The 25,825-nt window shown below is 35.0% G+C and overlaps 1 protein-coding gene across 1 annotated transcript; it reads right to left on the bottom strand.

Annotated features, from left to right (window-relative positions):
* Positions 1-135: 135 nt before the first annotated feature.
* Positions 136-6,694, bottom strand: LOC141689670 (phragmoplastin DRP1E-like). Its single transcript, XM_074494024.1, has 15 exons — positions 6,415-6,694; positions 5,145-5,208; positions 4,920-5,027; positions 4,128-4,229; positions 3,787-3,837; positions 3,639-3,700; positions 3,060-3,150; positions 2,902-2,966; positions 2,611-2,805; positions 2,408-2,527; positions 2,254-2,324; positions 1,461-1,686; positions 1,315-1,365; positions 781-1,221; positions 136-519 (listed from the first exon to the last, which is right to left on the bottom strand). The coding sequence occupies exons 1-15, from the start codon at positions 6,553-6,555 to the stop codon at positions 391-393; spliced, it is 1,917 nt and encodes a 638-aa protein (XP_074350125.1). The 5' UTR covers positions 6,556-6,694; the 3' UTR covers positions 136-390.
* Positions 6,695-25,825: the final 19,131 nt, after the last annotated feature.

The raw sequence follows: 25,825 nt of genomic DNA, 5'->3' as shown, positions 1-25,825 counted from the left end.
TACAGAAGCAAATTTGTTTACAGTCAATGGCTTGAGAGTGCTGCAGAACTAGGACCTTAGTAATTTAGTTAAAAGTAAAGAAAACAGTATCCAGTACATATTAAGTAACACACACAAAAAAGAAGTTAATAAAAATGCTAATACCATCAAGAATGCAGAAAGAGACTTGAAGGCACATGTTAACATCTTTTAGATTCGTGTCTGTAAACAGGAATTTCAAAGATGTATAAAAACTTCCGTATAAAGAGGCATGTACTTAACACACAACAAAATGTAGTGCTCATGGTACATGTCACAAGAACTGTGAACAAAGAATATATCAGCTGCTAAATAACCTAATAAGCAGCGAGACTCGTGAATAATCTCAACTGTTATCAGAACCCATCACTCTCACCGAACCCATGCTACAGAATCGATCTCATCCCGGGCTGACTTGTACAGTTCAAGCCTCTTTGCACATTGCAGTCTTTTCTCCATTAATGCTGGATCTTCATCTAACAATGCTCCAAGTTGCTTTCCCTGAGTCAATTATAGCCAAATTTCATTATTGAACCAAATCAGAACAAAGAAGTCTACATGGTCCAATAAATAGTGTAAAATATATGACAGGACAGAACAGAAATATACTGAACAGTTTAACAGACATACTTCAATTGTTTTTTCATAGTGAATACTAAAGGAGCAGTTGTCAAATATTAAGTTGTTGAGCAAGCTCAATGCCTTATATATGTACAAAATTTACAGACGAACCATGCATATTAAGGAGGTGAAGAGAGGTACCTCTTGTTTTCCTATTTGCATATAGAAGTAATTGAGCAAACACTGTTTGGCTTGCCTTACTTGACAATAAACCACAGCCTTGGGAATTGTACTCCTCAGGGTGTCAGACACCATACCCACATACGATGATACATTTGACCCTATCCGCCTGAAGTGACCCTCTGCAGAGCGATCCACATTTATGGCAGCAGGGGCCGGGCTGCCCCCTTTATCCCCTTTATCCGCTTTTGTAACAGCTGGGTTTCCCCCTTTCTCCATTCTCATGGCAGGCGGGTTTCCTATTTCTTGGGGAAGTTTGCGAAAGAAATCTACAGTTAGGTAAGAAGACTCCATGTCCACCAATCTTGTAACTGTCTTCTTGCTTTCATCTCGAAATTTTTCCAATGCTTCAGTGGCAGCATTAGCTATTGCAGTTTGTAGAGTTGGAAACCGCTTCAACTCCTATTTTCATGAGAGAACGTTTAATACCAGTTATCAATAACATATAATCCATGAGAGAGGGAAAAATTTAGGGTTGAACATCCTAATTCTCACCTGAGTTTCACCAACTGACTTCCTTACGAGTTCTTTCAAGACAAAATGAACCTATAATTGAATTCATAGTCAGTAAGCATGTTTTTTTATTTATATATAAAAAATTACAGAAAGAATCCAGGGCAAATCAAAATATAGCTACTAACAGCATCCACAGAAGCTTCAGCTGGGCCTCTAAAATAACTTAGTGATCCTTCAATAAGGCGTCGGTAACCTTGCTCAGGGGCAATCAAGTGTGGCTGGTAACCATCAGCCTCTGAAACAATTTTGCGGACATTCTGTAAAGAAAGATGTCGATCAAAAGGCAGTTTCCTTAATGCAGCTGGAAGCTGGTGGTCAAAAACTCCATATATTCGATCACCTCCAGGTCGCCTGATAATGGGAAACAGATTAACATATTAAGGACAAATGTTTGAATATCGTAGTAAACGAAGCTAAATCAAGGTGAAGTACTACTTTGCATACACCGTCCTTGTTGAAGCTAACAATCAAGGTAAAAGTAAAAAAGTACAGCTTTGCATACACTGTCCTTGTTGAGGCTTAGAGGCTATTATCAAAGAACGACCATCTTTAGCTGATATAAAACGCGGCCCCTCCCAACCCCGACCCCCCAATTTCTGTTTTACAGAGTACTTGTAATATTTTGACTCACTACTTATATTTATCTCTCACATCCTTAAAAGCCTATATAGAGCAGGTTTCTCTTGCATGTATAGATACCCCATGGATGAGAATGGGCAAACTTTTAAATTTTGGACCAGGACCATCAGTCCCTATCATTGCCAAAAAAATTTATGGAGTAAAGATTATGAGGATAGAGTAATGCAAGACTAATACCTAAAATTGCACATCAGGAAAAAAAAATCTTACCACAAAAAGAAGAAAAAATAATTAATTTTTCGAAGTACCAGATTCTACGAAAAAAGGTAAACCGCTTACCCTCCATCAAGATGCTCCTTAAAAATTTTGTCAAAAGCGCGGCAAAGCTCCAAGATAGTGTACAACTGAGCCTACAAATATAACTTGCACTAAGGCACATAGTTCAAAGATAATAACAAGAAAGAACTTCCATGAGTACAACTAGACCACTTACCCCAGCATCAATGCCAATAGGCCTACCAAGGTAATCCATCTCTGATTCAAGCTCATCAATACTCTTGTTAATCAAGGAAGTGATACTCGGAATTCTTGCTTTAATGACGGTCTCCAAGTGCTGAAATTGAAGTACCGATGGTCAGGATATAAATCTAATGTAGTAAAGAGAAAATAGCATTTACTTAACAAACAATAACACACCTTTGAGAGAAGTTTTGCTAGATATTCTGAACCCATTCTACTAGCCAAGTGACCGTAGTCAGGACTTGTAGCAAAATATTCTTGTTCTCTCCTCCTTGCAGACATCATGTCAGTATTTTTATTTATATCAGCTTGTGAGCGGTTCACAATTCCTACCCATGGTTGCTGTAATCGCAAAGCTCTTCCCTCGAGAACCTTTCACAAAGCAAAACTCAAATACTTAAAATGCAGGAAACGATAATATATGTGTGTGTAATTGTGTGTACATGCAAAGAAAGAAAGAGTGAGTACATCTATGGCGTTAGTTCCTTTATCCATCAAATCCAGCTTTGTCAAAACTCCAAATGTTCGTTCTCCTGCTTACGTTGTGACAAAATCCCGTATTTAGGCTCATAATTATTTTTCAGAAATATACTAAAACCAACATACTACAGAATTGCTTAAGGTACCCGATGGATCGACTTCCTTGGCAAGCTTAATCGCGTCTGATGTTGCTATATCTTGGTTGGCAGGAGAAATTGCCAATATGATGCAGTTAGCCTAGACACCGTATATTAGCAGTTAGGCATTACACAATAAAGGATTATGCACTAGAAAAATAAACGAAGATCATATGTACAAATTTCAAATAAAAGTTTAAAAAACAATATATTCAAGTCCTTGATTGTGTGTCAGAAGAACTTCTAAAAACAGTGAAGAACTGGGGCAGAAATAAGGTCTATGATAGCACATTTTCGAGAATGCATGGTCCTTTCCAGCACTTCAATCACGCCTCTAGGGAAAGTGTGGGAGATGGGCTGAGAAAGCTTTATCTTTCTACTTACTAGTACAAAATAGTCAAGTAAAACTGAGATTGCAAGAAAGCCTATGGCTGTACACACGAAAATATACACGACTTCAATATATTGGAGCAATTTAAGTGCTTACTTATCTTTCGGACTTTAATATAAAATATAGTTAAATATATATCATATGATACTAAATTTCATGACAGTTTGCGTTTATTTACACAGGCAGTATCAACTTACTTTTTCAACATATGCTCGAACCATGTTTTCGATATCTTCGACAATAGTTTCAGATTGTCCATCTAAAATAACAATATGATATAGGTTAGATAAAAGTCTCGAGTAAGTTGGATCAAATTAAAAATAAAGAAAAAACAGACCAACATACCAACAGCAACTTTGGTCAAACCAGGCAAATCTATCAATGTTAAATTTACAACTGCAATGACAGAGAAAACTGATGTTAGTGAAGTACTTACATGTCAGTATACGGAGTAATGTATGTGTAATGCTATCATAATAAGATTAGACGAATAAAATATAGGTGCATTTCCAAACAAAAAAAAGCAACATAAAACCAATTATTCACCAGCAAAACGCCTCATTAAGTTTTACTATCTTTCTAGTATGGAGCTAATAATTCTATGAGTTATCAGAACAAAAAAAATACAAGACAAGAACCATCATAGTTCAATTTAATAAAATATAATTAGGAATAGAATGACTTACCATTAGGAGAGAAAATGCTGAGATGGATTGGAACAGGAGAAATCATTTTTGTCCTTCCAGTTATCCTATCAGTTTCTTCCGCAATTTCTCTGCGAACTTGTGCTGCACCATAAAATAAATGTTGAAAAATAGAGTTTAAACAGCACTATCAGTAGTACTGTGTGCCCTTTAAACATTTTTGTACTCAACTAACATCTATTGCAAAGACATCTAAAATGTTTCAAAATAAAGAGCTCAAGCTACATTTACTACAAACTTTGAAGTATATCTAAGAAATTAACTTTGATTTTTTTTTTCAATATCAGACTACGACAAAACTGTCTACAAAACCTCTTTGATTGAATATCCATTTCTATACATTGTAGCTTAGATTATAGTGAACAATAAATGTTACAGTCTACTCCGTCTCCGACCTTCTACAGATAATAAGATTTAGGCATGAAGATCAAGTATAGAGTAACAATTAAAATTTAATAATATCCAGCCTTGATTAGCAAAGAGGGCAGACTAATTAACAGAATTTAAAAAAAGAGATCAAGAATAAGCAGAATCAGGCCCATTTGTTGATGTCAAGTATTACAGATAAATTAAAAAACAATATTCCCATTTGTTGATGTCAAGTATAGAAAAACAACTGAAGGCCATCTTAAAGTATTTATAAATCGTTGCTATCAAGAAAACTTCTTTTATAAAATTCAACCAGGTATATAGACGAAAGACAACAGCCCCATATCATCAACACGGTATTATGACAATAATCTTTCATAAAAAATTCTATGCAGATTAAGGTACCAAAATCGGTGAACTTTCGTCGAGGCATATGACCGAACTCCGCATACTCCTGCTGTCCTTTATCTGTCTGCTGCAGTTGTAATACTAAAGGTCTCCTTGTGACAATCCCTGCATTGACCCGTTACGTGATCAATATAATAAAGAAAGCAGAACCCCGGATAGATGGTTTTATAAAACTTGAATAGAGCTTTAAAAATAATCAACTCGAAAGATTAGAATCCTAACCGGATCCTCTCGGAAGAAAGTCCCTCCCAACTATGCTCTCCAAAACAGAAGATTTTCCGGAACTCTGCTCCCAGCAAACAAGTAAATAAAGTCAAAAGAAAGATGGCATTATGCCATTATCAGATAGAATATATCGCAGCACAACTAATACAACAAAACCCAATTACTTCTTATAAACTAATAGATGAAAACCGAACCAAGAATATTGGAATGACAAACACTTGCTTTATTTTAGGTTGTCTGTCCGTGCAGTTAAATCATGAATTCATGAAAACATTACAGCTCTCTTTAGACTTACTAGGCATTCTAGGATAATATCCTTGTAAAATTCAGCTCAAATAATGCTCTCATAATAAAAAACTTCCATATAAACTCCTATTTCTACGAACAAACAAATTCTACCTACTATTATACAGATTAAACTATAATACAAATAAATGTGCACTACTACATTGATCAACAACAAGAACTATAATAACTGAAGACGTATATAAAATTCCCAATCAAATGAAGCTCTATAATAATTCAGAAAACTTCCAAATCAATACCCTAAATCTGAAATCACCACCTACTAATATCTAACAAAGAATTTCAATCTTAATAGCTAACTAACTAATCAATTATAAAACAGAAGCATCTTATGATCCATCAGCTAAAATAAAGCAACATAACGGATCAAATCAAGCTCATTTAAGCAAAATAAACTCGCAAATGAACTCCCTAAATACACGAAACTATCAGTCACTAATATCAAACAAAAAACTAATCAAACACAAACAATATAAGAATCCACGAATCAAATCGAGCTCTCGAATAAAATTACAAGACATACAAACAAGCTCCCTAACTCTATGAAATACCCGCCTCCTTATGCCTAACAAACAATTCCAATTCCAAATATAATAAAACAGTAACATAAGATTAATCGAACTCTAGATTAATCATTTAACATTCCAAATATTCATTAACATAAAAAGAATGTAATCGCAAAATCATTGAACTCTAGATCAAATCGAACTCTCTGAACCACAAACAGACACAGACCTAACAAAATCAACTCTTAAAATCAACAAAATCGACACCTACAAACATCTGACTAACAAACTAATCAAATCTAATATAGAGATTCAACATTCTCCACAATTAAACAAAAAAAAGCAATAAAATCACATTAATATACACATACATACACATCAAAAACATCAGCTACAGCAAATAACACACAAACACTTCCAGGTCAAAACACATAGATAGAAATATAGAAACAGACCTGACCGCCGACGACGGCAACAGAAGGAAGAGCGTCCCAGAGAGAAGAGAAAGCGTTATTACCACCGCCATGATCGCCGAGAGCAGTACAAGCTCGTTGAATTCGATTAACTAGTCCGATCAAACTCTCCATACTCGCCATTCAAACAGATCTGAGAACTTAGTTGAGAGAGAGAGAGAGAGACTTGTGAATTTTGAAAGTATAGAGACAAGGATTGTGTGTGTATAGTTTTGTATTATGTATATAAAAAGTTGGGGGTTTGAAATGGTTACTTCATTTAAAATTAGTGCGTGGGGATCTACAGAGGCCTATATTCAATCCGAGTTTTTTGTGACCGCGTTCTAATTTTATTTATTTCTACCCCCGACAAATCTATTACCCCCGTCTTTGCCACTTTCTTTTCTCAAATTACATTTTTTTACTCTAAATTCCGTTCTAAATATATATCGATTATGTATAGTATTAACTTTTTTACATTAATATCCTTGAAATAAAAAAAAATATTATTTTATCGAATTTATTATTTTTTTAATATAATAATATTTTATTACTTTATCATTAAAATAATATTTTATTACTTTATTGATTTTTTTATTTTTACTTATTACAAAAACTTGATGAAAATGAATGTAATAAAATATTAAATAAAGCTATTTTTAATTTATAATATAAGGATGTGGTGAATGTTGAGCATATCTTAAATTAATTTATTCAAATGATAATGATATGGTTACGGGATCGCATACGGATGAAAAAAATCTTTGAGTCAGTAATTAACACCGAAGAATGAACTAATTCCGGAACCAGGCGATAGCAATATCTTAAATCATCAAAGGAAGTATTTCAATTAATCAATACTTTGAACAATTACTTGTTAGAACACAAGCAAAATATTCGAAAAAATAATTATAATTTATATTAAGTAAAGGATAAAATAAATGTATTCTATTTCTAACTTTTTAGTTTTTGTAAAGTACATGCATGAACCGAAAAAATAAATGATAAGCATCTTTGAAATGATGTACTTACATTTCTCGTATATATGTGTATTGTAATTACCAGTATTTTTCTTTGTAATATATATATATGACTTAAGTTAATTGTAGTTGTAAAAATAAATATTTTATAGATTGAATGGGTCCATATACATACATGCAAGATTTAAAAAAAATATAGATTTAAATAATACATTTCTTTACGTTCTAAAATATATTTAAAGTAACTTTATATTATTTTACATGTTTACATGTCTATTTTACTTGGTCAAAAAAATAACACATTAATCATAGATAAGATATTAGTCATTTTAAAATAGTGGATGATAACTAACCATCATAAAATAGTGGATGATAACTAACACATTAACTACGTCAAATTTGTAAATAAATATACGTGTATCGGCTAGTTTATTTCTTGCACAACATCTTCTTTCTCAAATTCTCCTCATTCTCCTCATTCTCTCTGTTTTCTTCTACCTTTCTTTTAAAATGTGTTTTCTCATTTTTTTATACTCACTTTAATACATATAATTTATATAGATGTCAAGTTCTTTCAAATGCTTGCATACTTGCTGATTTGATATAATACGTGATTTATACAAGCTATTAGATATTGATATTTGTTAATTAGTTTATATGTACTTGGTATGTAATTTGTTAAATATTTAAATACCATATTTTTAAATTAGTCATTTATCTTAGATAAGATGATTTATGATAGGAATCTTATGATTTTATTAAATTATGTAGGTGTCTGCAAAGTATAGGGTTAATAATTTATGTTGTCATTTGATATAATTATATGCACGTGTGCAGGGATATGTTTTATTGTAATATTGTTATTTTATATTATATGTTCACTAGCTTGCATATTTTATTAATATTATGATTATTATGTATTGTTATCATTATTGCTATTATTATATTATATGTTATTATTATATATTAACTGATTTGGGTAGTCATAGATAATTTATTAGTCATAGAGCATGAAGTAACGACCCTTACTACTATGGATGTGGGGAATTCGGCACTAGTTCCAGATTATGATGATTGTGACTTAATTACTGGACCGGTAGTAACGCGAGGAGGAATTCTTGGGGAGTTGACAGATATGGATAGTGATACTATTGTTTGGCTGGAGGAGCAGATTGATGAGTTGACTATTGAAAGTGGAAATTTGAAAATAGAAAGATATGTTTTAGCGGAAGAATTGAAAGATGAAAGGAATAAGTCAAGAATTGCACAACAGGCCTATAAAAAGAAATTGGACGAGATTGTCCAATTCACTAACTCTTATGATCCAAAAACTTTAGAAAACGGTGTACTGAAACAGGAGGTAAGGAGATTAATAACTTCATATCGGACATACGACTCCAAATGGAAATCACAAATCGACAAATTGAGCGCTTATTTAAGAAAGATTGAGTTTATCATTAGATTTAGAGCATTTATTTTGATTACTTGTATTATTTTAAGAGATTTATGAATAAAGTTTCGAGCATTGATTTTACCTTGCCATAGATATTTTGTATATTATTATTGATATAGGGATTGAGTTTTAAATGAATTATGTAGGAACCATGCCTCGTCAGAATACTAACAATGCGATGACTCAATTGGCTGAAACATTGGCAACGTTAGTTTGGAACCAACAAGGTGGACCTAGGAGCTTGATATCAGAATTTAAGAAGTTAAATCCACCCATTTTTTAAGGATCCACAAATCCTTCAGAAGTGGATAAGTGGCTGCAAGAGATGGAGAAGATTTTTGATTTGTAAGGGAGTAAAGACGAACAAAAAGTCAGTTTGGCAAGTTACCAACTCCAAGGGAGTGCCTATGATTGGTGGCTTATGGAGAAAAGGCGTGTTGAAGGTAACGAGGAAGGAGCTGCCCAAGCATACACTCGAGAAACTTTTACGGAGTCATTTCAGGACAAGTACTTTCCTAGAACGATTCGGGTTAAGTTGGAGCGTAATTTTATAAGGATGGAGCAAGGAGAAAAACAAATTGTCTCAGAATATGAAGCTGAATTTGCCCGTTTAGCCAAGTGTGCGCCATATTTGGTTGCATACGAGGTTAGTAGGGCACATAGGTTTGAAAAGGGGCTATGACGTGAGATAATGAGGCATGTGTCTGTTGGGCTTGCTGAGCAAGCCTAACTCCACATTAGTATAATATTGTCTGCTTTGGGCCGAGCCCGCACGGATTTGGTTTTGGACACGTCCCAAAAGACCTCATACTAATTGGAGTTATCTGGCTGCTTATATTCTAGCAAACTGCCCCTCCCACAAACGATGTGGGATAACTCCTAACAATTCGTGTTGGGCTTGCTGAGCAGGCCTAACTCCACATTAGTATGATATTGTCCGCTCTGGGCCGAGCCCGCACGGGTTTATTTTTGGGCACTCCCAAAAGGCCTCATACTAACTGGAGTTATCTGGCCGCTTATATTCTAGCAAACTGCCCCTCCCACAAACGATGTGGGACAACTCATAACAATCTCCCCCTTCACACATCGGGCCCGACACCTGTCGGATCTGCCTCCTGATAGTGTGACCAGGCTCCCCCTCGACCCATACTGAAAGTCCATCGGGCATCTGCTCCCCCTAGGCACATACTGGAAGGCCCGTCTGCTTTTTCTTGAGTCCATTCTGGGGCAAACCCATCTGCCTCTTCCCAGGTCACTTCTGGAGCCCATCTGAGATTGTTATGGACCATTTCAACCATAGCTCTGATACCACTTATTGGGAGGCTCCCCCTCGACCCATACTGAAAGTCCATCTGGCTACCTGCTCCCCCTAGGCACATACTGGAAGGCCCGTCTGCTTTTCCTTGAGTCCATTCTGGGGCAAGCCTATCTGCCTCTTCCTGGGTCACTTCTGGAGCCCATCTGAGATTGTTATGGACTGTTGGGACAACTCCTAACAGTGTCGTCATTTTAACTAAGTAGTTACAAGATGGTGTTGAACAAAGCTTGAGTAGTGGAGAGAGGATTAATGGTAGAGGACGGAAGGCAAGATTTTGAGTCTAAGAAAAGAGCTAATCCTACAAGTGGATTTAATGAGAATGGATCATCGAGGAAGTTTAATAATCGAGGAAATTTTAATCGACGCGATTCAGGAGCTAAGCATTCTTGTTCTAGGTGTGAAAGGAATCACTTGGATGAGGATTGTCGCTTGAACACTGAAACCTGCTTTAGCTGTGGGGAGTCTGGGTATAAGATTGCATAGTGTCCAAAACACGATACTTCAAAGGATAAGGGCAATAGAAACATAGGCACTCTAGCCGCGCTTGGACCAAACTATGGGCGTGTGTTTAAGCTTCCTACAGAGCCAAACACAAATTAAGGTACACAATTATTTATATTCTGTTTGGTTCTTAAATGGATATGTTATGTGATTTTAAGAATTTGTATATTTTTATGTATGTTTAAATTTGGGTACCAATTTTTTTTTAAGGTAGGTAGAATGTAATAACCAATATTTTTCTTTGTAAATATATATATAGGGGGCTACTCTAATAGAAACTAATTTTAGAATAGAAACTAGAAACTAAATATTTTTTTAGAAAAATTACTTCGAAATATATCATATATGGTATGCAAATCGATCGTTAAGAGATGGAGAAAATATAATGAAGTTGGATTTAAAAAAAAACTTACTGGTTTGACGGGAAAAATCAAATTAAAAACGGAGGGGAAAAGCTGAGATTGTGTGTGGGAAGGTGCAGATTAGTTGGGTGTGGTGTTTTTAGGGGGACCATTAGATTAGATTGATCTAAGGGTTTAGATTAGTTTCTAGTTTCTATTTTAATTTTAGTTTCTATTTGATCATGTGCATATATATATATAACTTAAGTTAATTGTAGTTGTAGTTGTAAAAATAAATATTTTATAAATTGAATGGGTCCATATACATACATGCAAGATTTTAAAAAAATATAGATTTGAATAATACATTTCTTTATGTTCTAAAATATCTTTAAAATAATTATCTATTATTTTATATATTTACATGTCTATTTTACTTGGTCAAAAAAAACAACACGTTATTCAGAGATAAGATATTAGTCATTTTAAAATAGTGTGTGATAATTAACTGTCATAATAGGAGGGCACTGTCAAATTTGTAAATAAACTAGTTTATTTCTTGCACATCATCTTCTTACTCAAATACTCCTCATTCTCTCTGTTTTCTTCTACCTTTCTTTTTAAATGTGTTTTCTCATTTTTTTATACTCACTTTAATACATATAATTTATATAGATGTCAAGTTCTTTCAAATGCTTGCATACTTGGTGATTTGATATAATACGTGATTTATACATGCTATTAGATATTGATATTTGTTAATTAGTTCATATGTACTTGGTATGTAATTTGTTAAATATTTAAATACCATATTTTTAAATTAGTCATTTATCTTAGATAAGATGATTTATGGTAGGAATCATTTTACTAAATTATGTAGGTGTCTGCAAAGTATCGGGTTAACAATTTATGTTGTCATTTGATATAATTATATACACGTGTGCATGGATATGTTTTATTGTAATATTATTATTTTATATAATATGTTCACTAACTTGCATATTTTATTAATATTATGATTATTATGTATAGTTATCATTATTGCTATTATTATATTATATGTTATTATTATATATTAACTGATTTGGGTAGTCCTGGATAATTTGTTAGTGAGTGTTAAAATAAAATGAATTGGTATTATTTTGACATGTTATTAAACTAAATATATTATGTCTAGACTTTAATAATGTGTTTATTAATTATATGTTAGTTAAAGTAAAATTTACACATGTTTTTATTATTTATTTTCAAAGTGTTATACATCAGGTAAATTGGTAATGTGTGTATATTTATTTTCATCTTATGTATACATTATTTACGTGTTATTAATGTATTTGGCTTAATTTATATATTATGGTAGAGTTAAATATTTTATTTGATTTAATGAATGAAAAATTATTATTAATTATTTATTATTTTACACTATCTAAATTATGCTTTAAAATCTTAAAGTTTGTTCTCTTGTATTCTGTTTTGTTGTCAGCCTATTATTCTATTTATGATTTTACGTTGTCAGCCTATTACTCTGTTTTGTTTTATTGTCAACCAATTACTCTGTTTCTTTTTGTGAGCATGTTAAGGTACATAATTCTCATATGTATTAATCTGCATGACTGTGACATTGCCGCTTAGCATGATATTTTCCCAAGTTGGATTTAATGTGTTTGCTCTACTTGTATAAATTAGGTTAGTAATTATCTTTATTTGGTTCACTTAAATATATGAATTACTTGGACATATTTTGGACCGTCTTTAGCACAGTAAGGTAAGTTAACTCTTCACACTTTATTTTATTTTGAAATCTTTTAAATATTTTTGCACTGCTTTTGTTTTAAAATTTATGGATCAAGTACCCAGTTTTAGAAATAAAAATTCCCACTAAGCTCTGACTTATGAACTAGTTAGTAATTGCGTATAGTTCTGGAACTAGCCTTTGATATCTTACTAGGAGTGCTACTTATGATGCCTTCGGGAGCGCACACTCTATGATTGCTTAGTAAGGGGCGCATTATTGACAGAAATTATGAACTTTTGATACTGTGTCACCAGGTATTTGTGACCTTAGCGAGCCGTGGAATTAAATTATGTTTTATGTCATATGGATTTTGGACAATAATTTTGGTTTTATAAAATTATGATACTTGATCGACTAGTGTAGAATTGTTTTCTTGTTGGGCTCTTTGGCTCGTTACTTATAAATTTTGAGGTGCTTACCTTTTGGGACATCTTAAAGGTGGATTTGATTTGAGCTTGCTTTGGAATAATATTTTAGTGATTATGTTTGTATTAGAGCTATGTGTTAGGAATATGTCGTGTACTTGATGATAAGCTAGACAAAACACCTTACTAGATTAACTTAGTGAATTTTGTAGCACCCGACGGATGATCAATTATAGTCCCGACGGATGATTTAATATAGTCCCGACGGATGACTAATTGATATCCATCGGGTGGGTAGCTTATGTAACAATAAGTCATGTAGCACATTTCCGCAAACAACTTTGTATAGATTCTGTAGTAGCCTATGAATCATGTAGACTTCTAGTAGATGTGCAGAATAGGTTGATTAAATGTAAATATAAAATGTCTTGTAATTCTGCACAAATGAAATAGAGTCAAGTGATAAATGGCTACCCGACGGATGATCAACAAGGCTACCCGACGGATGACAAGCATGTACCCGACGGATGATCAATTCAAATAGTTGTTGACAGTGACAACACAGTCACATGCGTCGAGTGTTTGTAAAAGGAATGTGGCAGCCTGTTTAGCAGGGTTTTGAGAACAAAGAAGCATTACCATTTCCATGCAAGTTATGAAGATTTTCAAAGATGCTGGAATAGAGTAGTGAAGTAGCATGGAGTTAGACTTGATAGGTTTTGTTTTATTATCTTGTCTTACTCTATGTAAACTTGGTAATATATAAACCAAGTGTAGCAAGTAGAACAACAACAACAATATACTAAGCAAAACACTTTTTCAGATAAACATTTATAAGCTGTATCCTGTAAAATTTCTCTGCAAGTTTAGTTGTTCACTTATAAAGCAGCTATGAGCTATTCAAGCTTCACAGGGTTCTCTTGATTATTTATATATCTCCGGTGGATACATTCAAATCCACCAGAAAGTTTTAAAGATCTTAGTTTTTATTACTGTGTGTTTGATTAACTTAACTCTGTATTCGGCACTGTGCAAATCAAACAGTTAGATATAAATCGAGTTAGAACCATTTTTCATAAATCTCAAAAAGAAGCCAGAATTATATTCAATCCCCCCTTCTGTAATTCTTGTTGTATTGTTAGGGAATAACAATTGGTATCAGACCAAGCTCTTGAATTATAAAGAGTTTAAAGATCACAACAAAATAGCAAGATGAACAAGAAGGATGTTGGAGTCAAGATCCCAATTCTGGACAAAGACAATTATCACCACTGGAAGGTGAAGATACACCTACATCTTCTTTCTCAAGATGAGGCCTATGTGGATTGCATAGAGAGAGGTTCTCATGTGACTATGAGAGCTGCTACAGGAAATGAACCATCTATTCCCAAGCCTAGGCATGAATGGTCAGATCCTGATATTGAGCAAGTCAGGAAAGACAAGAAGGCCATGAATATATTATTTAATAGAGTTGATGGTGATATATTTGATAACATCATTAACTGTAAAATAGCCAAGGAGGTTTGGGACATAATTCAGATTATATGTGATAGTATTGAGCAAGTAAGGGAGAATAAGATGCAGCTGCTAATTCAGCAATATGAGCACTTTCATTGTGAAGATAGTGAGTCTCTCACTGACATTTTTAGTAGATTTCAAAAACTGCTAAATGCTCTGAAGTTGCATGGAAGAGTCTATCAGACAAAAGACTCCAATCTCAAGTTCCTTAGATCTCTTCCAAACGAATGGAAACCAATTATAGTCTCATTGAGAAACTCTCAAGATTACAAGGAGTTTACTTTGGAGAGACTGTATGGCATCCTGAAAACTTATGAGCTTGAAATAGAGCAAGATAAGATTTATATAGAAAGGAAGGAAGAAAGGAGGTGTTAGTCCCTAACAATGCAACAAGAATTACAGAAGGGGGGTTAAATGGAATTCTTGAACCTTTTTCAAAAATATAAAATGTTCTAACTTAAGATATATATATATATATATATGACAGTGTTTTGATTTGCAAAGTGCGAAATACCAAGTTAAATATGAATCAAAAACACAAAGTAATAAAAACACAAGTCTTTAAAACTTTCTGGTGGATTAGAAAGTATCCACCATATATATATATATATCAAGAGAACCCTGTAAAGCTTGAATAGCTCACAGCTGCTTACAAAATTAGAACAACTAAACTAACAGAGAAATGCTAAGGATACAGCTTACAAATGTTTCTCTGAGAGAATACTTGCTTAGTCTTCTTGTTGTTCTAATTTCTACTCTTGGTTTATATATCACCAAGATTACACAGTAATAAGACAAGATAATAAAACAAAACCTATCAAGTCTAATACTATGCTACTTCATTACTCTATTCTAGCATCTTTGAATATCTTCATAATAGCATGGAAATGGCAATGCTTCTTTGTTCTCAAAAACCCAGCTGAATAGGCTTCCACATTCCTTTTGCATACACTCGATGCATGTGACTGTGTTGTCACTGTCAACAGATGTTTGATTTGATTATCCGTCGTGTACATGATCATCCGTCGGGTTGCCTTGTTGATCATCCGTCAGGTAGCTTTGTTGATCATCCGTCGGGTAGCTATTTGGCACTTGACTTCATTTCATTTATACAGAATTACAAGACATCATCTATGTACAATTAATCAACCTATTCTGCATATCTAATTAAAGTCAACATGACTTATATGCTACTACAGAATCCAAACAAAGGTGTTTGCAGAAATGTGCTTCATGACTTATTATTACATAAGCTACTCACTCGATGGATAACAAATCATCATCCGTCGGGACTATATTGAGTCATCCGTCGGGACTATATTCCTTATCCGTCGAGTGCTACATTTTTCACTAAGTTAAATCTACTAAGGTGTTTTGTTAATGAAATCATCAAGTCCGCAACATATTCACAACAGGAGGGTCCATAGCACTGGTTGCTGAGTTGGAGAAAGAGAAAGAGGTGAAGTTAAAAGCTGTTGAGTCTACTTCTAAGGTCTGTGAATAAAAGGTCAAGGGGCTGGTAGCTGATAATGAAGATTCTTTGAGCCAAGATGATTTGGATGATATTGATGAACATCTTGCATTTCTTTCCAGAAGATTTTCCAAGCTCAAGTTCAAGAAGAACTTTGGAGCAGCTAAGCCAAATAGAAACATGTTGGATAAATCAAAATTCAAATATTTCAAATGTGGCTTGGCAGGGCATTTTGCCAGTGAGTGTAGAAAGTCAGATTCCAGCAAGAAGAAGTTTGAGCCTGTGGATTATAAACAGAAGTATTTTGAGTTGCTCAAACAAAAGGAGAGGGCTTTTAGTACACAAGAAAATGACTGGGCAGCAGATGGTCTGGATGAAAATGAAGATGTCAGCTATGTCAATCTAGCCCTAATGGTCAAGTGTGATGAAATAGAGAAAAGTTCTTCAAGTAATCAGGTAATCACCACTAACCTAGCACATTTATCTAAAGCTGAGTATAATGATGCAATTAATGACATGTCTATAGAATTATATCATTTGCGTGTTACACTTAAGTCCCTCACTAAGGAAAATGTTATAATCAAAGAAAACATTTTGTTTTTAAGTGAGAGGAATAATGTGCTAGAATCTCAGATTATTGAATTTGAAAAATTGAGAATAGAATGTAAGATTGCTAAGGATGAATAAACTGAGTCCTTGAAGAAAGAAGAGATTTTGAAGAAGCAACTTGAACGAGAACAAGAGGTGATTAAAGCATGGAAATCATCCAGAGATGTTCATGCTCAAATCACTAAAGTTCAAGGTATTGAGTCCTTTTGTGATGCAGCTTGGAAAAAGAGTAAGGAGAAGCTGGAATCCAATTTGGTTGAAGGATTGCTAACAGATGTAGACTCGACGGATGATGAGAGTCATCCGTCGGATAATTGCATGTACATGATTCTAACATGTACAAATCCTCATCCGTCGGCTGTGAGCAAACCTGTGAGCAAAGCCAAACTTACCAAATTAAATAAAAAGTAAGGATCAGTTTCTAAAAACTTTGTTTCAGGAGAATCAAGTCAAGTGAAGAAGGAGAAGAAAGTGAATGTTGGTCATCTTTCTATCAAGCAATTGAATGACAGATTAGAAAAGATTGAGGTTAAATCAGAGACTAAAAAGAAAAACAATAGAAATGGGAAAGTAGGTATTAACAAACATAACAACTACACACCTGATAAATATGCTCCCAGAAAAATCTGTGTTAAGTGTGGTAGTGTTAATCATTTGTCTGTTAATTGCAAACTTGTCATGCCTACTCCTATATCTGTACCATCTTCTTTTCCCAACATGAATGCCATGCCTTCTATGCCTATGAATGCTATGTCTGCACAGAATATGAATGCACAATTTGCTAATATGCCATTTGCACCTAATCCTTATTATGTTGTATTTAGTATGCCTCAAATGCCATTTAGCATGCCTTACTGGAATAACATGTTTGAAAATAGCATGCCTTTTCCTGTTAATCAAAATGTACATGATAATTCTGTTTTAATGACTGGTTTCAAAGGTCCAACTCGGATGACTAAGGATGAATCTGATATCCCCAAGTCAAATGAGATCAAACCTAAGAAACAAAAGAAGAAAGATAACATGGCAGGACCCAAGGAAACTTGGGTACCAAAATCAACTTGATTTGGTTTTGATGTGTGCAGGGAAACAAGAAGAATCTGTGGTACTTGGATAATGGCTGTTCAAGACATATGACTGGAGATTCTACCCTGCTCACAAAGTTCAAGGAGAGAGTTGGCCCAAGTATTACTTTTGGAGATGACATCAAGGGTTATATTGTGGGATATGGCTTGATTTCTAAAGATAATGTCATTATTGAGGAGGTTGCCTTAGTGGATGGTCTCAAGCACAATTTATTGAGTATCAACCAGCTTTGTGATAAAGGCAATTCAGTAACCTTCAATTCAGAAGCCTGTGTTGTGACTAATAAAAGGAGCAACAAAGTGGTTCTCACTGGAGTGAGAAAAGGAAATATGTACCTAGCTGACTTCAACTCATCAAATGCAGAATCTGTCACTTGCTTTCTCAGTAAAGCAAGTCAAGATAAAAGTTGGTTGTGGCACAAGAAGCTGTCCCATCTAAACTTCAAGACCATGAATGAGTTTGTCAAGAAGTAACTGGTTAGAGGTATTCCTCAAGTGGAGTATTCTAAGGATGGACTGTGTGATGCCTTCCGAAAGGGAAAGCAGATTAAAGCATCATTCAGAAAGAAGCTTCATTCAACAATTGAAGAACCTTTGAAATTGCTATACATGGATTTGTTTGGACCAGTCAATGTGTTGTCCATCTCTAGGAAAAGATTTTGCCTAGTAATTGTAGATGATTTCTCAAAGTTCTCTTGGACATATTTCCTAAAGTCTAAAGATGAGGCTAGTGAAATCATCATCAATCAGATAAGGCAAGTCAACAATCATCCTGATTTCAAAGTTAGAAGAATCAGGATTGACAATGGAACTGAGTTCAAGAATTCTGTTATGAGAGTATTTTGTGAAGAGAATGGGATTATGCATGAGTTTTCAGTAGCAAGGACTCCACAACAAAATGGAGTAGTGGAAAGAAAGAACATATCACTTATTGAAGTTGCAAGGACAATGATTGAAGAATCAAAGTTACCAACATATTTCTGGGCTGAAGCTGTAAATACTGCTTGTTACACTCAAAATATTTCTTTAGTTAATCAAGCAAAGTGAATGACACCCTACCAATTGTTCAAGAACAAGAAGCCAACTCTAAATTTTCTTCATGTCTTTGGCTGCAAATGTTATATCTTGAGAAATTAAACTGATCAAAATGGAAAGTTTGATGCTAAAGCAGATGAAGGAATTTTTGTTGGATATCCTGTGGGAACAGCATATAGAGTCTACAATCTTAGAACCAACATTGTTATGGAATCAATACATGTTGTGTTTGATGATAAAAAGATTGAAGGACTGCAAGATGAAGATTCTCATAAAAGTCTCAAATTTGATGATATGGAGATGGTTAGTGATTATAGTGATGATGAAAGTGATCAGGAAATATTGACAAAGGATATTGCAGAAAAATATACTACTAATGAAGCACAAAATTCAACATCTGTCGAGTTGCAAAATGCTTCATCCGTATGGAGATAATCCGCTTTATCCGTCGGGAGACAATCAGCTTCATCCGTCGGAACTCAAAATGCACCATCCGCCGGGTCATCAAAAGAAGCTGAAAGTCAGAATAGATCGCTTACAGAAAGTTCCCCTTTCTCAAATCAAAGATCCATACACTCAGGGGGAGTTTCTAATAATCAAAACTCAGTTACACATCAAGACAACAATGAGGCCTCTTCATCTAGAGCTAATCTACCTCAACAAAGAAAATGGACAAAAGATCACCCCTTTGAGCTCATCATTGGTGATGTATCTTCTAAAGTTTAAACAAGGAGAGCAACTCAAGAAGAATGTCTATATAGCAGCTTCCTATCTAAGGAAGAACCAAAGAAGGTAGAAGAAGCTTTGTTGGATCCTGATTGGATTTTGGCTATGCAGGAGGAGCTAAACCAATTTAAAAGGAATAAAGTATGAAAGCTGGTACCCAAACCTAAAGGAAAGAATCCAATTGACACCAAATGGGTATTCAGAAACAAGATGGATGAAAATGGCATAGTGGTCGTGAACAAAGCTAGATTGGTTGCTAAGGGCTATTGTCAACAAGAAGGAATTGATTTTTATGAAACCTTTGCTCCTGTTGCAAGACTTAAAGCCATCAGAATTTTCTTAGCCTATGCAGCCCATGCCAATTTCAAGGTCTATCAAATGGATGTCAACAGTGCTTTTCTAAATGGAGATTTGGAGGAGGAAGTCTATGTCAGTCAGCCTCCTGGTTTTAAAGATCCAAATTTCCCAAATCATGTCTACTATCTTTTGAAAGTACTCTATGGACTGAAGCAAGCACCTAGAGGCTTGTATGACACTTTATCAAAGTTCCTTTTGGAAAATCACTTCACAAGAGGTACTGTGGATAAAACTTTATTCTTTAGAAATGTTAATGGCTCTAGTATACTTGTTCAAATTTATATAGATGATATTATATTTGGCTCTACAGATGAAAAACTTTGCAAAAAGTTTGCCAAATTGATGCAAAGTAAGTATGAAATGAGCATGATGGGAGAACTAACTTACTTTCTTGGTTTACAAGATAAACAAGTTAGTGATGGAATATTCATTAGTAAAACTAAATACATTCATGATCTTTTAAAGAATTTTGATCGAATGGATTGCACATTTGCAAAAACTCCCATGGCCACTGCAACTAAGCTTGAATTAAACACTACTGAAAAGTCTGTGGATATTTCAAGTTATAGGGGCATGGTTGGTTCACTTCTGTACTTAACAGCTAGTAGGCCAGATATAATGTTTTTTACTTATCTTTGTGCTAGATTTCAGGCTGATCCTAGAGAATCTCACTTGGTAGCTATTAAGATAATTTTCAGATATCTCAAGGGAACACCAAAATTTGGCATTTGGTACCCTTGAGATTCTGGTTTTGATCTAACTGGTTATTCAGATGCAGATTATGCAGGGTGTAAAATAGACAGAAAAAGTACAACAGGAACCTGTCAATTTCTAGGAAACAAGCTTGTGTCCTTATTCAGTAAAAAGCAAAATTCAGTTTCTACCTTTACAGCTGAAGCTGAATATATTGCTGCTGGTAGTTGTTGTGCACAGATTTTTTGGATGAAAAACCAATTGTTGGACTATGGTCTACAAGTGGATAGGATTCCTATTTTCTATGATAACACAAATGCAATTACCATCACTGAAAATCCAGTACAACATTCAAGAACAAAGCACATAGACATCAAGTACCACTTCATAAGGGAACATGTGATGAATGGTACTGTGAAACTGCATTTTGTTCCAAGTGAAAAAAAGCTTGCAGATATATTTATCCAGCCACTGGATGAATCCACCTTTTCAAGGTTGGTAAGTGAATTATGTATGCTAAATTTTTCTTGAATCATTTCAGATATTCTGCAAGTTGTTATGCAGCCAGAAATTTAATTGATTTTTCTGTGTTGGATGAAATTTTAGCTAAGTCAAAATTTACATCCCGACGGATGATCATTATCCATCGAGTTTGATCATCCGTCAGAATACAATTTGTCAATAAAATCAATTATTTTTCTAGAATATTTTATAACTCGACGGATAACTGATTTATCCTCATCCGTCGAATTGTCTCAATCCTAGCCGTTAATTCTCTAAACATTATCCATCGAGTATACTTACAGTTTGTAAGCATGATACGATGCATAAGTGATGGAATTTTTACAGTTTATTTTTTTTAAACGGCTATTTTGGGCAATTTTTATTGGTTACTTAATTTTACTTTATTATTTTTTTTCAGTTAATTTCTGAGATAGTATAAAAGAAAATTTATTTTTATTCATTTCTTTTATCATTCTCAAGATTCAATTGCTATAATTTCTTTCTTCTCAAAAGCAAACTCTCTCTCTGCAAATTCCAAACCTCTAACAATGGCACCTGTAGTGAAAATCATGTCTCAAACTGGTTATCTCTATGAGAAAAACAACTTCTCAGCTTTGGTGAACAAGGAGATTCAACAGTCTGGTGACTATAACAAAATGATGGATTTTGTGAAGAACTGCAAACTCAACTATGCCATGTTGGAATTACCCACCATTTACTGTGAGGTTGTTGAAGAGATATGGACAACTGCAGTGTACAACTCGACAGACAAGACCATCACATTCTCTCTGAAAGGTAAGCAGTTTTGCATAAATAGTGATATTGTTAAAACATGCTTCAAGATTCCTGATAATACTGTAACTGCTCCACACACAAACACTGACATTGTTAATATGCTTAATTCCACGGGCTATGCACTCACTACTTCTAAATTAAGTGAAATTAGGAGGTTGGGTCTTAGGAAAGAATGGAGTTACCTGTGTGATGTAGTAACTAAGGTGTTTTGTGGTAAAGTTAGTAACTTTAACTCTATAAACATTTATATGCTTAACATGCTTTACATGCTAGTTACTGATAAGTATTTCAATTTCAGTGACTTAGTTTTATTTGAGTTAGGCTTTAAGTTAGGAAATTTCAGAGATGTAGAATTGTCTATTTTGCTAGATTTTTCATGATGCTTGCTAACCATCTTGTTGAGGAAATTGTAATTGAGAACCCAACCAACAAGCTGAATTGTTGGGTTCAAGAAAGAAGGATCATTGCAAATTTAAACAGAGCAAACCATCACAGGGAGGTTCCCTTATTCTACTTTCCAGTAATGGAGGGACCTCAGGTAAGTGAGGTAATTTCTTCTGTCTCCACTCTTCCAACCTCACAAATTTCTTTGCTTTCCAGTGTAGCTATGGCAACTATGTCAATGACCCAACGGTTGCCTACCCAAGCTACCAAACCAACTAAAGTTCCTAAATCCAAAGCTAAGAAAGCCCCCTCTGATTTTTTTCAAAACAGATCATTTGTAAAATCCACCAAACCTAAAGAGGGGAGTGTGAAGGTGGGTAAGAAAGGTGAGGGACAGGGTGAAAATCAAAGAAGCCCTAAGGATAAGGCTGGTGAGAAGAGTGTACCCAAACCTAGCCACACCACAGTTTCCCAACAAACTGTGGTTGTTAATAAGGATATTAGCTCATTACTGGTTTCATCCTCCCAAAAGGATGTTACCATTGAGCTCACCAGCTCCCAACCAGGAGCACAGGTCAGAGGGGTAGGGACACTAGATCACTACAAACTTATGCCAAAAAGAAAAGATCAGAAACACTTGGGGATGCACAGGGTTCATACACTGTGCAAAACTGGTGCAAAAGACCCAGTCACTGCACCTTCTCAAAGTCAGGTTGATGTGGCTCCAATAAATATGGAGTCACAGCCAAAATCTCTTATAATTGAAGCACCTGATACACCAAATTCTCCCACACACTCATTTAATATTGATATGATTCATACATCTCAACCAAATTCTCCATCTTTAACTCTCTTGGAGAAGCCAAAAATCCATGCAAGTGAGCATCATCTTCTAGATAATTTGTTGGCTCACTTGCCATTTCTTTCTAAGACTATTGAGACATCTGTGCCAAAATTTTCATCAATCTGCACAGAGTCTACAATAGTCTCCACTCCAAACTCACTTATTTCTTCTATCCCGATGGATATCTCTCATCCGTCGAGTGGTGATTGTATCCCGACGGATAAGCTTAACAGCAGTCATCCGTCGGATAGTCAAACTGCTAACCCGATGGATATTCCTCATCCGTCGGGTGTCTCTGCACAGCTTCAAATTTCATTAATTCTTACAAGTGCAGAAGACTTAGTAGTAGTGCAATCACTCCTAGGACTGAGGGAATGGAGTGATTTAAGTGAGAGTCTGGGTTGCTCCCAGGAAAAAGGAGAGGAAAAGAGTGATCCAATGCAGTCCATTTCTTCAGGACTGGCAAAAGTGAGTGAGAGGAGTCCCACCTTAGATGGTGAATGTGAGGGTGTGAGGGTGGGGAGACAAGGTGAGACCTTGATGCAAGAAAAGAGAGATATTGAGAAAAATGTAGGTACAGGAGATATAAGGGTGGATGTCATTGCAAGTGAGTTAATGAATGTCCAGGATGCAAATAGGGAGGGACTATTTCAGCAAAGTCAAGCTGTTATAGATTCTACCTCCTTGGATGTTGAGATATTTACTCACCCTGTTTCAGCATATCAACTTCTAGCTAGACATGGCAATGACAATACAGAAAGGATGCTCAATTTGGTGCACACCACACAGTCCATGCAAAGAGCAAAGGATGCAAGCACATCTTTGCCCTCTACAGCTGGTGATATTGACTATGAGACTGGTGGTTTAGAAGATTTCTTTGGTGGTGAGGATGCAGAAAGTGAAGAAGAGCCATTGGACATAGGGGAGAAAAAGGCCCTAGTTCCAGATCAGGCATGCCATCATGGGCCTTCTCCAAGAAATATGTTAAACACCATTTCAAGACCACACTCATCCAACTTATCAGTCAAACATACTCTGCTCTTCAATCAACAATAAATGCCAGCACCAAGAAGCTTCTGCAAGCACATCTTGCTTCTCATCAATTGTAACAAATCCAAGGCTTCCAACACAATCAGGATATCACTTCTATTCAAACAGAGATCACTCAAGTGAAGAAGGATATAGCTGATAGACTAGATGCAAAACTTCCAGAAGCTACAATGCTTGATATCAAAAGACAATTAAGGAAGAACACTGATCTTGCAACCAAGGTGGATTCCTTGGAGAAAATAATGACAGCAATGGAAGCCTCTCTAACATCAATTCATCTACACCAAGCACAACAAACAGACTTGCTTTAAAGGCTGGTGGCAGCACAAACCTCCTCTTCTACTCAACTTGCTGATAACAAAAAGGGGGAGAAAGAAACCTCTTCTAAGGGGGAGAAAGAAAGCTCAATTGTCTTATTCAGTCAATGGGAATCAATAAGTGAGGGGGAGCAAAAAGTGCTCAATATTCAAGTTAGTAAAGCAATTGTGCCAACAATTATTTTCATAAAGCCACCTGCTAAAGATAGCATAGATCTAATTAAAGAAGCAGCAGCCAATTTGAGAGCAGCTGAGAAGAAGCAATTGAGTCCAATCAATTGGAAGAAAATTGATGAGAACATCTAGAAGATATTTGGCCCAATACAAAAGACAGACAAAGTTTTCAATCATCATTCTAAAGTCATGAAAATCTCTGTGAATGATATAAGTATGAACTATCTGGAAAGGGGCCAAACTTCTTATGTCAAATCTCCAAAGAAAGATTTCATCATGAAGTCCAAATGGAACTATCCTAAGTTTTCATACAAGAATCCTACGGATATAGTGTTTGAGACACCAAAGCCAGATGAAAAGAAACTATTATCAAGATCTATTGCATTCTATAAGGATCCAGCTGATTCAGCATTGAAAAGAAGAATTGCCAAAATTTACAGAAATGGTAAGGAGATTTGTGTGGTGGTTGGACATCCACTATTTGTAGAAGCTAAGAAGGAAGAGAAAGAAATAATCATGCTAAAAAAAAGCAAGCTGCTTTGGATGCTAAAAAGCAAAAACTAAAGAAAGAACAAGCTGCTATCTTGGCCAAGCTTCAAGCTGTAAAAACCACAACAGAACCTCCTGTACAACCAACTGTAATCACTGAACCTAAGGATCTGAAAATGCAAGAAGAATCACATCAGAAAAGGAGATTTAGATACAAACTCCATTCCAAGAGGAAAGTGAACTTTAATGATGAGGAATTGGAAGACCAATTTCCCAAAAAGTCTACAACTACAACTCAGACATCAAAACCCTCAATGGTATTTGAAGAATTCAAAGTGGTTGATCCAACAAGGAATATTCATAGTGAACCAATTGTTCCTAAGGATGAATCAGTAGACTGGGATAGCTTACCAATTCCTGAGCTAAATTTACCCATCTTCAAGAGAAAGAAGACAAAGACAAGAGCAAGCAAGAAAGTGAAACCTGTATCTCTCAGATCCAAAGCTCTAACCAAATCCCAACCCACTAGTAAATAAGGGAGACATGCTGTACATCTGTGACGTCAAGGAGTTTTCTGACATTACCTGTACTTAGATGAATTGGAAGAAGG

The sequence above is a fragment of the Apium graveolens genome, chromosome 10 (genome assembly GCF_009905375.1).
Source record: "Apium graveolens cultivar Ventura chromosome 10, ASM990537v1, whole genome shotgun sequence".
Taxonomy (NCBI): domain Eukaryota; kingdom Viridiplantae; phylum Streptophyta; class Magnoliopsida; order Apiales; family Apiaceae; genus Apium; species Apium graveolens.
This window is presented reverse-complemented; position numbering and strand designations above follow the sequence as displayed.